General features: G+C 39.0%; 1 protein-coding gene across 1 annotated transcript; it reads right to left on the reverse strand.

The window, feature by feature from the left end:
• Positions 1-12927: 12927 nt before the first annotated feature.
• LOC114551706 (sialic acid-binding Ig-like lectin 14) lies at positions 12928-13962 on the reverse strand. The gene is made up of 2 exons (XM_028572671.1): positions 13665-13962; positions 12928-13456 (listed from the first exon to the last, which is right to left on the reverse strand). The coding sequence occupies exons 1-2, from the start codon at positions 13960-13962 to the stop codon at positions 13134-13136; spliced, it is 621 nt and encodes a 206-aa protein (XP_028428472.1). The 3' UTR covers positions 12928-13133.
• Between the last annotated feature and the right edge of the window lie 3612 nt (positions 13963-17574).

Here is a 17574-nt window from a genome sequence, read left to right on the forward strand (position 1 = left end):
CGTCGGCAGAAAAGACAGTCGGACTGATCAGTCAGAGTCACGGACCTCCCAGACTGTCCAACGGACGATTACCAGGTTAGTGTGCCAGCGTCAACCATTGGCATGGTTTTATGTTGGTTAGCCTAATAGCTCTTTTGATTTGCATTGAGAGATGATTTTATGGAAAGTACCCCATGCCAGTCTCTAGCTATGGTGAAGTGCATGTGATGATGTGGGGCTATTTTAATTCCAAAGGCCAAAGGAACTTTATCACGATGCATAGTATCCTGGATCCATGAAATAACTGGCAAGTCAGGGTAGCGATCTGGGGTCTCATTTTTAAAACTGTGCGTAGGATCCTTACTAAAAGTGTACGTACGCCCAAAAGCCCACAATGGCGTACACTGAAAAAAAGTCAGATTTATAAAACCGTGTGTACGCACAACTGTAAGCAATGTTCCCTTTATAAATCACAGATTGACCACAAGTGTGCGTACTTGGATCAGCCTCTTATCCCGCCCTGTAAACGCCCATTTTTAACCATAAATAGTCAATGCAAAGCATCTCGTGAATGCTGATCAGTACGTTAATGACCCTGGCAGTTGTTCTTTCGTTACACCGAATCATGCCGAATCATGACGACTGGCGGAGAAAAAGCAAAAAACTTCTCAGACGTTCAGGAATTGCTGCAAATTGAATTATAATTTCGGCCTGTTCTTGCACATTGTAGGGAAACCGGATCTATAGACTACCTTTATTAATAAAATCTTCCAAAACAGCAGGCATTACGGCACTCGGGGACAGCTTCGATATATCACGACGTATATGATAACAGAACTATAGATTATATCCAAACAAGCCTTAGTGATAAAGTTGAAGATTATACATAATATTTATTAAAAAAAAAACACTTATCGGTCTGACATTTCCCTCTGGAAACAGCCGGTTTCCCGCAGAACTGGACCCAATTCAGTACATAGATCCATGAGCTCAGCTTTAGAAAATCTAAATCGGCATATTAGCCAGTCATCGTCATGGTCCCTGAAGTCTCTCTCTCCTGATTCTTCCTTTCCAGTCCTCCTGCAGGGCCAGCAGTGCCATCATGCAGCATTACGCACGGGTTCACCGCAGTATTTGTTTGTTTACAACAATTTGTGATTGTTAACACCTTGCTAAAATCACAGCATCAACTAGTGGTATCCCCCACCCCGAGATACAATTTGAAGACAAAATAAAGTGTAATAGGCAAACACCAGAGATGGGAAGTAATATATTTAGTTATTTACACTGTGTTCTGCAGTTATCTAATGGTAGGGTATTAATGCTATCCTGTATTCCCTGCAGTCGGGCCATCTCCTCCTCCTGCGCTCCGTAGCGGACAATGTGATGGCGAGACAGCGCCGATTAAATATTAAGAACACATTTTTATTTAAGATTTGAGTTAGAGGTGTTTATGGAACAGTTATCACTCAGTACAAGTACAAATAACACTGCTAGATTTCATCTTCATGTTAACGTGGATGATGGAGTGAAAGAATGTGCGTGAGGCATCAATACTAGAAAATATTACGAGTAATCTTAAAAATAATTTACTTTCTGCAGTCTGACTTCAGTTCACCAAATCACCATCTGCGTCGCCAATTCCTATTTGGTCTCCAAAATGTGCGTACGCAAGGTTCAGAGTTTGCGTGGAGGACTGCACATTCTCCCGTCAAGTTTGTTTTTTATAAATCACAACCTTTGCGTGGTAAGTGGCGTACGCACATTTTCAGCCCCGTTTTGTGTGTACGCCACGTTTATAAATGAGACCCCTGGTGTTCTGCTGTACAGACGTACTGTCCAGAGTATTCTGCTGTCACATTAAGGATGACAAGAGTCGCTGATCCCGTGTCGTTCTGCAGGATGATTCCAGTTTCTTTTTGCAGGTTGTTGTTGGAACCACCTTTAGTCCACGTGATAACAGATGGAGGAAAACTTTCAACACCGCAGGTCAGATTTAGAGCATCACCTTCTTTAATGGTTGTCATTCCAGTGATCAAAGGTTTCTTCATATCTTTAAGATAACATTTTTGACAATATTTGTTATGTGGCTCCAAGCTCAGGCTGAAAACAATCTGAAAACCTTAAAATACCATATTAAGCTTGAAACCTTTTCTAATAAAAAGGATTATGTTGAATAGAACTCAATATGTAAGAAAAAACTAGACAAGCTAAACTACAGCATTTGAAATGTATTTTAAGCTTACACAGAACCAGGACTGAACCCACTAGGCCTTGAAGAAGGCAAGAGCCATCCTGGCTGATTCGAGTCATCCCTTGTGGGGTGAATTTATGTTGCTACCCTCCGGACGTAGATAGATTTAAAAGGTCATACATCCCGGCTGTTATCCCCATTGTTAATACTATCCTGTGAATTCAAATTTAAATTATGTTGTACTGTGGTGTTTATTTGTTGCTGTTTGGTATATATATTTTTTACTGCTGACTGTAATCCAAATTGCCCCTCGTGGATAATAAAGTGACCATGAACCTTGAAGTAGAGTACATGACAGTATGTTTTACTCACAGGTCAGATTCAGTCACAGTCTCCTCTGTAGTGATGTTGTTGGTGAAGCTGACCTTACAGCTGACATTGGTGCCGTGGTGTTCAGCTGAAGAGTTAAAGGTCAGGGTTGAGATGTGTCTCTGAGTGACAGCAGTCAGATTCTCAGTCCTGAAAGCAGTGATGTTTCCTGTGAGAGTCCTTCTCTCCTGTGAAGTGAGGAAAATCTTTCATCTTTCAGTCTTGAATTGATGAAAACTGACTGATGTTTGAACACTCACACACAGGTCTAACACACCTTTAGGGATATTACTTCGACTTGGAGCGTATCTAGAACTCATGTAACATGACCCCACTCATAACAGTTGTTTCACAACCGATGTCTCTCATTGTGTCGGTATTTTGTACTTTTCCACTGTCCCATACTGATGTAACCTGTCACTACCAGCTCATCATGTGTTAACAGTAAGTGTAATGATCTAATCCAGTTTACACACATATTGCAGAGCATCATTGATTATCTAGTCAGGAAATAGCCCATGGGAATGTGTATGTGCTTATGCAAAGTTACAAAGACAGTGGAGGAGAGAAGGAAGACATGATACAGGGGTTCCTGTTTCGCTCTTACTGGAGTAAAGACAGACCTTCCTGCTCTTCTGGGGTTCATGGAGCAAACCTCCACCCATTCTGAAGACGCAGAGGAGGACAACACCCATAGGGAAATAAATATGGACTTAACTGTTCAGCATTTGCGCATAACTGGGAGGTGTCAGTTGTAGGCCTGCATGTGTATTTGTATATCTTTTAAAATGCTGTTTCTAAAGAAGTGTTGACTTTATTCTATCGTCTCAGTAATTTATTTCAGTCCACGGTTAAGTGATCATTAAAACTGATGACATGAACAGTTATTCTGACTCAGATCAGGCTCCAACCTTGACACATGTCCTCTAGACTCAGGCTGAGCATTTAGGTTAGTGTTGTTCAAGCGGAGTGTTATGTCTAAATCGGTACAGTTATGTTTAGAAGGATCACATTTGTACCAAACTGCATTTTCCGAAGTGAAGCCAGCATCAGTGTAGAAAGAACATGGTATCACAACACAGAGTCCAGCCTCTGCTATTATTTTTGCTTCATTAAGACCAGAATCCATTTTGAAAGCACTCTCTTCCTTCTGGAGATGCAACTGTAAATACACACACGGACACAATTAGGAACAGAGTATGTAGATGTTGATAATACATCTACTACTAATGAAGAGAGACTTTTACAGAAGTGCAGCTGAACCTGTGAAAGGCCAAACAATGCTATTTGTAGCAGCGTGTGACCAATATATGTTTCCTGATGCAGGATGCAGATAAAAACTAAGTAGAGTAAATTAAGCATGCAAAATAATTATTTCTTAGGTTTTTAAATATTTTCATGGATTTATCTTTGGTAAACAAATCATTAAATAATTCAAAAGGTAATTATTTACGCCAAACAGTAAAGAGCTTTTTAGAAGCTGCTGAATACCTGTAACTGTATCTGCAATTCTGGAACATAAAAGGAAACATGTATAAGGACATTTATTATCAGTAAGAATAATTTAATATTAAAGATACCTTCAGCAGCTACAAAAAATAAAGATTGACATTATACTTCTATGTGTCAAAACAAGATTGCAATAAAGCTGCACACTATACCTACATTAGCATTGTTGCTTCTCACAGCGAAGAGCAAAGAAGCCCAGATGAGAAAAAACATTCCGATTCAATGAGTGAGACACTCCTCCATGGGACAAACTCTTATAAAAGCACAAAGACTTCATACAAAAAGTGCAATAAACATACAGGAAGTTTGGCTGGACCAGAAACATCTCCACAGCTGACAGCACAGATGTTAATACAGGATGTTGCGTGTTCACTATTCTGTGCTGATAATAATAAATTTGACTACTACTTTCCCCAGGGCCTCATTTTACACCTCTGACAACAGCTCTGAACATATCAGTGGTTTCTGCGATGTATAGGCCAAAGATAATAATGTAAAAAGTAATGGATTAAACGTGGCATAATTATTCACTTCAATAGATTTAATGTAGAGATACACACAAAATCAGATGAGGTATATGTTGTGTTTTACCTGTCGTCTTGTTGTCCTGCTCTCTTCACTCCAGTGTTCTCAGCTGTGTGAATCTGCTCTAAACCGACTCTTCCTCTTAGCACTTCTCTACCTCTTCCCTCTTTGTGCAAAAGACATCAAACGCAAATTATTGTTGCTCCTCTCGTCTGAATACCACAATTTAATTCAATTTTAATCACATATGCATCACATATCATTTGGGGAATGTTTACCTTCTGCACTGAATATTGAAAGAAAAGTAAAGAATTTTTGTTGTTTTTGCACCACTTTCATGACTGTGAACTGATACAAAACCTTTAGCAAAGATTGCAATTGCAAAGAGGCAATTGCACAAACAATGAAAAAAAACTTCTGGTCATCTTCAGAAACAACCAGTGAATGGAAACTTATTTGGAACAACTCAATCTGATGACAGTATAAAAAAAGGACACAAGGAAATCCTGTATATTAGAACAGGATGTCTTCACAGTAATGCCAATTTTAGCAGTTACTTTAAATTGTATTGTACGCCATTTTAAACTGTATGCATGTCTAATGTATTTGATCTCTTAGCCTTCCTTCCCTTTTGTCTCCTTAGGCCACCATTGTAAATAACAACTTGTTCTTAATGACATGCCTGTAAAAAATAAAAGGTGAAAAAAGATGACACATCAGATCTTAGTTTATTTAAATGCAATTTTAGCTGTATTTATTTCTTAAATAATCACATATTGTCTACAAATAATGAAAAGCTAAACTAGTACATGAAGCTGTTAATTCTAGCTGATACAGTGTTAATAAATGCTGTGTAAGACGCCAAAGTTTGTTTGCACACAAAAGCTTTCTATTTTTTTACTGGGCTTATGTTTTGAGTTTTGGTGGTGTGATGGGATATTGGCCATGTGAAGCTGTGATGTGTGTGGATTAAATACTTTGTACATAAAATAGTTGTCACCTGATACTGTGGTTAGAATGGAATAATGCTCGCTGAATTTCTTCCTTCCTTCCTTTGACACACTGAGCTGCTCTCTCCTCTCCCTTTCTATTACCATTTGTGTGAATCCCGTCCCAGAAATGCTTGTCACTAATCCTTAGCGGAGTCCTTATGTTTTTTCACCCAGCATATTTCCTTGGAGAACGTTGGCACCAAGATCCTGGTTGCAGCTGTCGCCGTGGTCCTGCTGCACTCCCTGCTGAGCTCAGCGGTGCCCTGCAATGTCATGCTGTGTCCTGCTGAACCCTGCTGCTTCCTGCTATGTCCATCCATGCCCCGCTGGGCCACGCTACATCCTGTAACGCCCTGCAGCGCCCTGCAGCGCACTGATATGACATGAACTACTACGACTACCATTTGAAGTCACTGTTCCATTATTAATTTGACTATTATCGCCACTGTTCATCATATCCCCAACCCGCCTGTCAGACACCGCCTACCAAGAGCCTGGGTCTGTCCGAGGTTTCTTCCCAAGAGGGAGTTTTTTCTCGCCACTGTCGCACTGCTTGCTCTTGAGGGAATTACTGGAATTGCTGGAATTGTTGGGGCTTTGTAAATTATAGAGTGTGGTCTAGACCTACTCTATCTGTAAAGTGTCTCAAGATAAATCTTGTTATGATCTGATACTATGAATAAAATTTTATTTAATTTAATTTAATTGAATTGAATACATGAAATAGCACAAACCCTAACATGTGGAAGTGTTGATACTGTATGTCTGATGTCAACTGATCTCTGGCTCAAAGCACAGTGCTGTGGTCAAAACCACACATAGGATTGCCATTTACAATAAACATTCGAATGAGAAGCCATCACATCAGAAAATATAAGAGAACTCACCCACATAAATCAATCCCCTCCGTCATCCCACCTCCTTTCTGCTTAGACCCCTTTAAATCCACCTCTGCCTAACATCTGTCCGTTTCTTTAACTGTTGTATGCAGGTTTTAAACCTCTCCCATTATTTCTTTCACATTGGAGTAAACTATCACATCCCCTCCTCCCTCCTTCTCTGCAGACATACACTCTTGTGTCTCCTTATCTTCCCCTATCATCATCATCATCACCTCCTCCTCATTGCCCTCTAACATTTCATCGCCCTCTCCACCATTGTCTTGTCTCTCCTCCATTTCTTTGTTCTTAATTTCAGCATACTCTGTCTCTGTGGTCTCTTGTGTATTATTTGCCCTTCTGGGACTCTTCCTATTCAACAAGTGGAAGTCAATGTCAGCGTATTCCACCTCTTTTGGTTCCACGTCAACGCCAGTGGCTGATTGGTCAGCAGCCTTGGCTCCTCCTTCAGCTGCCTCTTGGTCATTGGCTACTTCATTTTCCACTCTTGCGACCAGCATCGATCTGTCAGGTACAATTCGGAAATAATATATCATTTGCCAGTTGATACAAGCCAGACAACTGTATGTACACTAGACATGAAATATGTCCATCAATGACATATAATATTGTCAGTCATCACGCAACACAACAATTTATAATTATAACTAGTTGTGTTAATGTAAATACCAATGGATCCGCTTCAGTCGTCGCCATCTCCAGAGTCTCAATCACATTCCCAGAGCTCTTCCTGGGGAGAAATTGTATCACATTTTAATTTTTTTTTAATGGACTGCACCTGTGATTTCGAATGTTTCAGCCCACAATTAACTACATAACATGTTACAGTATGTAGTTAAACAATATATCATAATTATAATATTTATTTAATCAGCTAATACTGAGTGCTAACAATTTTCATTTGATTTTTACAACTTATCAGGTAACAATTGATTGGTATTTATTGCTTGAATTTAAGACAGCTCAATAGGCAGCATACTGGCTCACTATTATAACAATGAATACAAAACAAAAACAAATGTATTAACTGTGATAATCAAATTCAAGTTTAGAGATTATTTTGTATACAACATGTATATACTACATGTATGAACACATTTAAAAATGTTCTAGGCATACCTTGAAAAACGGTTATTTTAAAGGGGTGATAGAATGCAAAGCGATTTTACCTTGTCATAGTTGAATAACGACAGTTTGGTGGGTAAATAGTACATACATAGAACCTAAAAAATCCCATTAACACCTCTTTCCTCTGCAAATCTCACAATTTGAAACTGCCTCTGAAAACGGGACGAATCTCAAAGAAATCTCCTCCTCATTTGGCTCTAGTCTCTATCTTTGTCACGCCCAAACATTTACATAGGCTACACAACTGACCTGAGGTCAGCTTAGTTTTTTGAATAGGTTGCGCAGATCTCAGAAATTGTATACATTGTTCATCTGCTATTTTACCACTAAATTCACTTCTGAGACTTTTTTATGCGAGAAATCAACTATGTAGAAGTCAAATATGGACCGTTTTACGAATATTGATGGCTAAACCGGCCTGCTCTGAGGGAGATGGAGCTCCGTCACGGCTGGCAGCCCACGGTGCTCGATACCCGCGCAAAGTCACCATTTCTGGGTTAGTGGACTACCAAACGCCGCTCCAGGGCCTGCAGCTCCCCTCTTCCTGCTAAATGGTTGGTGTGTGTGAGAGCGCGGTCAGCGAGCTTGTTACGCCCGCAATCTCTTACCACAGGTTCCAGTTAATCTTATAATGGATATGTGTGTTGAGTTATTTAAACAAACGATTGGGGAAATAAAAACCTCTTGCCTGCAAGTGAGCTGTATGGAGCTCTATCAATGAGAGCTAGCTTGCCTCCTCCTAACAAGACCTCTAAAATTCACAAAAATGCATTAAATTAAAATCGGACAAAGCTTAGCTTGTTAAGAATTTAGGGTAGCTGTGATATACATGTCGTGATGAAATTCAAACTAAATTTATGACAATTATGCCGAAAGTGTAGCAACGATCTTTTCCCATAGGATTAAATGGGACACATAGCCTAGCTTGCAGCTCTGAAGTTCCGCGGAGCCCCGAGCCCCGGTCGTCCAGTAACTGAGAAACGGTGACTTTCACTGGGTATGGAGGTTGCCGCTTTCTCGTCAGACTGTGTGGAGCTCCTAAAGTCCGACACGTCTTACCAAATTTGCAATTAGCCATCAATTTTCGTAAAACGGCCCATATTTGAGCTTTATATAGTTGATTTCTCGCATAAAAAAGTCTCAGAAGTGAATTTAATAACAAAATAGTAGACAAACAATGTATAACTTTGTAGTGTCTGAAATATGAGACCTGCTGTCTAGTCTCCAATGTGTTTCTATGTGGTTCGCTCAAACCAATCAACGCACAGCTCATTTACATATGCATGAGCATACCATATTTGGAAGAAAAGCTCTTGTTACAAATAGGGCTATATTCACAGGGTAGTTAAGGACCCATAAAATAGCATTTGAGCAATATTCAGCCAAACCAATGTTACATACCCCATTAGGAGACCTTAAGGAACAGTGTGAAATACCCTATATAATCATTCTATCACCCCTTTAAGTAGTTCACATATTTAAGATTTGCTGTGAAATGGATGAAGCTATAACACTGAGGTCCTTTATGATTGATCAATATGTCAAAAAGAAGCACAGTTATACAAAGAAAATTGTTTTGTTTTTTAATGTACCTGTGGCATTTTCTGGCCAAGCAGCAGATGGTAGCTGTAAGAAGTATCCCAATCAAAAATGCAATGATGACTTGCAGATGTTTATAAAAAAATTTGAAAAATGTCTTGAGCTGATCTGGAATAAAAAGTAACAATTGTGATCACTGCTGCCTACTTTTAAAAGCAGTTTTTAAATGAGGAAATTATTTCTTAAAGCAGTGGTCTAGAGTTGGGGAGGGCTTACCCTCTGACTCATTGTTTTTTATCGTAAGGTTCTTTTTTTCTTCCCTGACGCCACTTCTGCTGACACACTCAACAGTGGTGTAGTTGTGATCTTTGACAGATACAGTAATGCTGATGTTCACTGTGTGATGTGACACCGTGGTGATGACAGAGTACTCAGCATGGTTCTTCAACAGAGGCCATGTGATGGTGGGTAAAGGAAACCCCTCACTGATGCACAAACAGGTCAGGACCCCTGACTGAACCTCACACCCAGAGCTGTTTAGGATCCTTAGAAAAGCTACAGACACAAAAGAAGAATCTCAACAACACAGCAAACATACAGATAGAAAAGAAAAACATGCTCTGGTCTATTCGCATTTCTTTAAACCAATCACAACCGTCTTGGGCGGTGCTAAGCACTGAACGGAGCTCCGTTCCCGCTGCAAAACAGCCTCGGGAAGGAACAAAAGCTGTTTTAGTCGTGTAACAGAAAACACAGATTGGACAGATGTCTAGCTAGCTGTCCTGATTTACCCTGCAGAGATCTGAGGAGCAATTAACCGAAAGGTGACAGACATCCAGCCGAAAAGAAGGACAATCGGGCAGAATTTGCGGCGGCACCAGAGCACTCCTGAAAGTGGAACATCATGGATATAGACTAATGGTTTATTAACAAAAAGGGAGAACAGAAAAAAATGGGGCTCAAGGGGAAGCTGGGCATAGTAGCAGGTTGTTGGCAGCCTGGGTTTGTGAGCGGAGAGCTGAGTGTAGGCTGAGAAAAACAGGAACGAGGCTGGGCAAGCCAAACAGGCAGGTAAAGCACGGCAGGGCTAAAGAGGCAAAACAGAGCACAAGGTCAGACAACAGGTAACAAAAAAAGGCAGTGAGCAGAAATGCAAGTAAAGAGGGAAAAGGTTGGAAAAATTGACAGAGAGTTCACCACTGTGGGTACAACGACAAACTGGCGAGGAATGGAGTGTGAGACCGCGTAAAATACTGCAGCAGGAGTTGATGGCAATCAGTGCTGAGGGCTTTCAGGTGTAATAGTGTGTTTTGTGTATATTCCAGCTAACTTTATTTTCTTAAGTGGTACTGTCTCAAAAGGGGAAACAGGATGTTCCATTAGTTGACAATGACGGGGGGGATTTTACTACCTTCTTATAATGTTAGATTAGCCTTGTGAGTTGAATTGTTTTTCGTTTAGATATGTTTATAATTGTGATTGGCGAATCACCTGTGTATTGTGGTACATGCGCATGAGAGGTATGTTGACGGAGTATCCCGCTTATAAATGTAATTCCAATGTTGATGCACTATGCCATGACTATGTTCTGGAGGAGTGACGAGGGACAGATGTGGTGTGTATGGCTGGAGTCTGTATTGTAATGTGTTTCAAAGTTATTGCAAAAGTTTGTATCGCACTGTGTTCCTTTGAAGTGCCGCTGCTTTGCCGCTGCATGCTCAGACTCGCGCCTCACGACCCGCGGCATTATGGGAAATGTAGTTTTCCTGAGGGATTTGTATAGAACAAATGTGATGTGTATTTTTACTGTTCTAGTGTGTGTGTACATATGATGTTTCTGTGTTTACCTGTGATCTATTACACATGAGGCAGGGCATGTTTACTTTATTTTGCATTTGTTTTATTTTATTATTTTATGTATCCCTCACAGTAGTCTGAGAAGAGGGTGTGTGGAACTGATGAAATCCTGTCACATGTTGTGTCATTACAGGTATGGTTGTCAAAGAAAATAACCACTATACGATCATTTCAATTAATATGTTTTACTATACTGTGTAAATGTTTTGTTATCTTTAGACTGTGCAAATGTTTTGTTATGCTCAGTCTGTTTTGGAAACTGAGAGAGACAGTAGTCCGAGAAAAGGGTGTGTGGAACTGATGCAGTCCCTGTCACATGTTGTGTCATTACAGACTCACTCAGTAAAACAAAGATCCAAAGAGAGCTGTGGTGTCGTGGTGATTTTGTGGTGTGTCATGAAACCGCTACACAGGTGGTTGATTGAACTGGCAGGTGAGTGGAAGCAGATGGGCCACGCCCAGCCTCTCACAGAAACACAAGCTATGTTTCCATCGACCCGTTTTTATCCAAATTAAGTGATATTGAATGAAAAATGCCATATGGAAACAGTAAAATCCGATTGAATTTCATGAATATCGACTCAAAGAAAATACGTTCGGTCTCATCGGATTTTCTCTTGATCGATATACGGCTTATGCGATAAACGCTGATGGAAACGTTATTTGCCGAATAAATAATGAATTGCGATTAAGTTTTAGGTCATTTTATGGTTGCAACCAAGAAAAAGTTTCAGTTCATTTCCGCCCAGTATTTCCGCTCTTTTTGCACACATGACAGGTGTCAACAAAAACAGATGTAAGTGGACAAACGAGGAGACGATACTTTTTAAATTGAATTTACCAGAAAAATATAACAGCTATTTTAGATAGCAAAAATCTAAGAAACGCCATCATTTATCAGGAGCTCGCGTAGGAAATGACCAACAAAGGTTACGACAGGGACATTCTAAAAACGCTTAACGTGAAAAAAAAAAATAACATGGTTTAATGTATCTAAACAACGATCGATCCTCACCAGATTTATCATGGTCATATCTTGTCATGAACAATTACGCCTGTCAAAAAAACTAAATCGAAATCCAACGATTATAGAAGTTATCTCACGTTGTTTTCTTCATCAGTGGCCGTATGGCGAGGAAAAAGCTTAACGTGGTTTAATGTACCAAAACAATGATCAATCATCACCAAATTTCTCTCTCATATTACCCATCATAACCACGGAAAACGGTCAAATAATCTAACCCAATGTCCAAATATTATGGACGTTATCTGACACATTAACGTGAGATAACTTCTATAATCGTTGGATTTCGATTTAGTTTTTTTGACAGGCTTAAGTGTTCATGACAAGATATGACCATGATACATCTGGTAATGATTGATCATTGTTTAGATATTAAACCACGTTAAGCTTTTTCACGTTAAGCGTTTTAGAATGTCCCTTACGACAAGCTATGGGACGTCCCGCGGAGTAAATGGAAGGCGCTCAAACAGCAATAGTACACGGCTCAAAAAAGAGAGTTGTCTCGCAGCGGTGCCAGAGGGAAAATAAAAGGCAAGTTCCACCTTTTTGATGAGCTGGATCAGATCCTCAGCCAAAGGCCCATCGGAGCTTATAGCTTGGCTTCTAATATTAACAACAACAACAACAACTACTGTCTAGCAAAACTTTGTTCGCAAAAGTTCGCTTGAATCTTGTGCGATTCAGTGCAAAAATAAAACACCTTAAAATGTCTCAAATCAAGTCGATATACCAATTTAATCGCAAAACAGCATGTGACGTCATTACGCACAGGTTTTTATTCGCTTTAAAGCTGTTTGATGGAAACACACTTTCACCACCTTTATTCGCATGAGTTTTTTTACCGAACTTCAAATAATTTGATTGAAAAGTGGATGGAAACTTAGCTACAGACACAGAAGACAGAAAACAGAACAGGAGGGGGGAAACAAGGGGAAGAACACAGGGAAGGCTGCAGATCCTAATAATATAGGACACAACATTTTTTGTTTTGTTTCAGGATATCTACATTGAGCTATGAAGGCATTTTCTACATTTTGCAAAGTTAACAATAAATGTGAACATTAATCAGCATGCATTTAGGGAGATTTAGGAAAGGGTGTTCTCTGTATAAGTTTCAGTTACCCCATGATGAAAAATACAACGACAAATCTTCTGTGTAAAAACAGTTTTACTGTGTACTTACATATCACTGTTATGTTTACTTCTTTCATCAGGGTGTTGTTCTGATGTTTTGCTGTACATATGTACTGTCCAAAATATTCTGCTGTCACGTTGGGGATGACAAGTGTGGCTGTTCCAGTGTCATTGTTCAGGGTTCTGTTAAAGCCGAGTTTAGTCCAGGTGATGAGAGATGGAGGGAAACTTTCAACACTACAGCTCAGATTCAGAGTCTCACCCTCCTTCACACTTGTATCCCCAGTGATTTTAACTTCTTTCACATCTATGAGACAAAAATAATCCACTGTATTCAATGTTATAACACCTCTAAATTCTTCTAAATTTTCCTGCTAGAATAAAATTGATGTTGTAAAATTCAACACAGTAAGTAGAGTACATTCCAGGGCAAACAACTTTGTCATTGATCCTGGACTGTTAATTACTTGGTGATATCAGATTGTGCAGAGTGCACTACAGTATGATTTACTCACAGGCCACATTCAGAGTGACAGTCTCCTCTGTAGTGATGTTGTTGGTGAAGCTGACCTTACAGCTGACATTGGTGCCGTGGTGTTCAGCTGAAGAGTTAAAGGTCAGGGTTGAGCTGTGTCTCTGAGTGACAGCAGTCAGATTCTCAGTCCTGAAAGCAGTGATGTTTCCTGTGATGTGAGAGTCCTTCTCTCCTGCTCCTCTCCACGTCCAGCTGATTTCAGGAACAGATCCAGAGCAGAGACCAGGAGCAGTGCAGCTCAGTGTGCTCTGCTGTCCCTCTGTCAGAGGAGGAATCATCATCTGTGGGCTTCTGGGTCAGACCTAAAGGGAGAGCAGTCCATGAGTGGAATTAGGAAGCAGACTACAGGTCATCGTTCATTTAAATTTGGCCTAAAGTAATGACATGATCATGATGATGATACTTTGTTAAAGTATGGGGCAATAAAATGGAGTTAAATCAGAAACCGCTGCAGTTCCTACTAGTTGCCTCAAGAGGTCGACACATGCCAAACATTACTTTATGTTCAATTAAGATGATAAATACACCAAATATGTTGGTGCAGTTCATGAGCACAATGAAGATCTTAACTGTATTTGTATTAGTTGTAACTCTTCATACCTTTTACAGAGACAGTTGGTCTTGGAGATAATATAAATTCATTTGTCCTCCCATTCAGGTAACCATTAACTCTGAGCTGATATGATCCAGAGTCTGACTCAGTGAGGTCATTGACGATGATGCTGCAGTTCCTCCGACTCGCATCAGGCTCCAACAGTAAAACTCGTCCTTTGAACCCAGACTGAGTTTTGTTGTTGTTCTTGTTAGTGTGGAATATCATGTCTGAATAAGCACATTTTTGTTTGGATGGTTTGGATGGTTCACATTTGAACCAAACTATATGTTTGGCTGTAAAGTTATCACTGGTGTTGAAAGAACACGGTATCACAACACAGAGTCCAGCCTCTGTTGTTATTTCTCCTTCACTAAGAGTGATACAGAATCTATTATCACAGAATGGTGTTCCCCACACTGATGCACCTGTTGAAAGTAAACAGTGAAAGAAAGGATATTTACATTTTGACAATACACCATAATTAATAAATTATGAAGAAAGACTACTACTGTCTTTTTATATATCTGCTGTTGTCAGCAGCGTCAACATACAACAGAAGTTAAACATCAACAGTTTTTCTTCATTTATACTATTGCTGGTAAACAAGAGTCAATTACATAACTATAGTTATTACTATTTATCCCAGATTCCAAGTGAGTCAGTAGATGCTAAGGGGAAAGCTATAATGAGGACATTGATTATGGCAAATTATTGCTAACAATTTTATTTATACTGTATGTTTAATGTTGGCATCATGACAAGATTATAATAAAGATGCATACCTGTGTCTGTCACAGAGAAGAGTAGAGTTGCCCAGATGAGAACAAACATCCTGATTCAATGATTGGCACAGTCCATCTATTCCTTTTAGAGGTATAAACATTATAAACATTTAAATAGTTCAGGTTATGAAACTGGACAAGAAACATCCTTGTGGTTGACAGCACAGATTTAAATACAGGATGTTTCATGATCACCTTTTCTGTAGTCAAACTAAAAAAGTGTCTAACATCTTCTTGTGAGTCTCTCGAAATGTTTTATTTCCAAGAACTTTGTAATATCTTTTCTATAAAACTGCTAAATAAACTTTATCTGTAGCAGCTCTATCTACAATCCCCCAAAATCTAAGTTAAATGCACACCTTAGTTTACAAGCAAGGAATTAAATTACAGTAAATTACATTTACTCCCATTTACATTATACATCTAAAAGGATATTTTAAAAACAAGGTAAATGTTTTATTACCTCTTTTTGTCTTGTTCTGCTGCTCTCTTCTCTCCACAGTGGTCTCTGCTGAATGTCTCTGCTCTGACTCTTCCTCTTCCTTTTGTACTTCTTCCCTTTTTGTGCGACAGCAAGTTTCCAGGAAGTTTCTCTACACTGCTGGCTCTCCTTAGACTGCCAGAGCTAACATTTCTAAAATATATGTACAGGTATATGAAATATATCACGTTGTTAATGTGCAACTTTGACCGTGAAGTCTTTTTTTTTTTTAGACCATCTTCACGACTGTGAAGGGGTGAGACACTTTAAGAAGGGGGAAGTACCATATATGTGTGCATTTAGAAAATGTTGTCATCTTAACAAACCAACAATCCTATCTACCAGCTATCCTTCTACATTGTAATAATAATACATGATGTGCATAGTATAACTGGTTAATATCTGGTAAGTTGACAAAGCTAGTCATTATTTTAATCATTAGTTTATTCATGTATGAAAGAAAGACAACTCCAGTCATTGTTTAAGTGTATTAAATACTTGCCTAGATCTTAATTCAAACTGCATGCAGCCTTTTTGAAAGCACGTCTATATTTGTAACATTATGTTTTTTTGGTTTAATGGTTTATTGTGCAACATCTTTAAGTTGTGTTCTCAGAAAAGATTAGCAAAAGTCATTATTCATTTAAATATCGCCTAATAAGGCATCACTGTATTCTCTAATAACTTCCCGTTGACATTTTAGGTGCAATAGTATCTGTTTTAGCAAGGAACTGTCAACAATTTGGTCCTTATCAGTTACTGTATGCCTGCATATTGAACACTTAATATAGAACCTGAAAACATTGCAATGTGTACTAAAAGTATGAAAGGCTTTGTTCTAACTGACATTTCAATGATTTCATTCTAAATACAAGCAAGTGGGCTTTTGGTTAAAAAGATGTGCCAGATAATGCTCATTCTTAGTACTGTGATTCAAGTTAATTCCTGTAACACATTAAAAAAGGGAAGTAGTCTATGACTTCTTAAACAAGAACACTAACAGGGCTATAGAGACAAATCAGGCCAAGCGTTTTATCGGTTTAAAAAAGCAGATCAAATAAAAAAACTAAAGACGGCATACCAACTTGTAATTTGTAATTTAACAATGCTAAAGATTTTTAAAGAGACCATATTTTTTTTTATTTGTCTTGAAACAATACTAACATCCCCATATGTTGATCAAAATGTCTGCCATTAAGAAGATACACACTTTATTTGTCTAACTCAGTTGTACTAAAGCCTCATATTAACTTTGGTTGATATTTGGAATGCATTTTGGGCTGTAGATTTTGTCCTTCTTTCACATTGGAATTGCTTTATGAAGGGATCTAACTCTTTCAATATACATATGTGCATGTGAGTACTGTATTGAGATAGACTTGAAAACATGTCAATATATCCTCTGAGTTTCTTTACTGCAGACACTCTCAATGAAAATGAAACAAGACTAAGAGACTACAGCTACACAGATGTCAAGGCAATCAATCCAATAGTTGCTTAGACATTTCACTCAAAACCACATGCAAGCCTGACAGAGCTACAGGAAAGGTCACAATATGAACAAAGTAATTGGAATACATCCTCTGGGAAACATGAATTTCAGTACAACTTTTAATGGGAATCTCTAGTTGTTGAGGTATTTCAGTCTAAACCACATGGTCAAAGCAGACAAGACCAACGTTACCATCTCTTGAGCTACGCTAAAAAAGAGACACCTCTTCTTTGCACAGGGTGGAAGTGAGGGTAAATTGTTGCCAGAGGCAGAGAAATGTGGGCCATTCAGAAGGGATTTGGACTGACCACAGGGACACTTAAGGCACATAATTATCTTCAGTAAATATAAACTAATCTAGAAAGTTGATAAAAAGTTAACACAATAACACTTTCTAAAAATTCTGTCTAACTTCAGTGCACCCTTAATTGAATTAATGAATTTGCACAGCCCCTAACAGGTAGAGGAGTGAAGTGTCTTGGTCACTTCCAGTTACCACAGGCTGAATTTGGCGTTTGAATATCACACCTCTGTGGTAGA

Source organism: Perca flavescens, unplaced genomic scaffold (genome assembly GCF_004354835.1).
Source record: "Perca flavescens isolate YP-PL-M2 unplaced genomic scaffold, PFLA_1.0 EPR50_1.1_unplaced_scaf_39, whole genome shotgun sequence".
NCBI lineage: Eukaryota > Metazoa > Chordata > Actinopteri > Perciformes > Percidae > Perca > Perca flavescens.

Bases quoted from the DNA above. Each gene is read 5' to 3' on its own strand.
- LOC114551706 (XM_028572671.1), bottom strand. From the start codon at position 13,962: ATGATTCCTCCTCTGACAGAGGGACAGCAGAGCACACTGAGCTGCACT. The intron at 13,457-13,664 runs GTGAGTAAATCA...TTTGTCTCATAG, and splicing joins TGTCACTCTGAATGTGGCCT to ATGTGAAAGAAGTTAAAATC.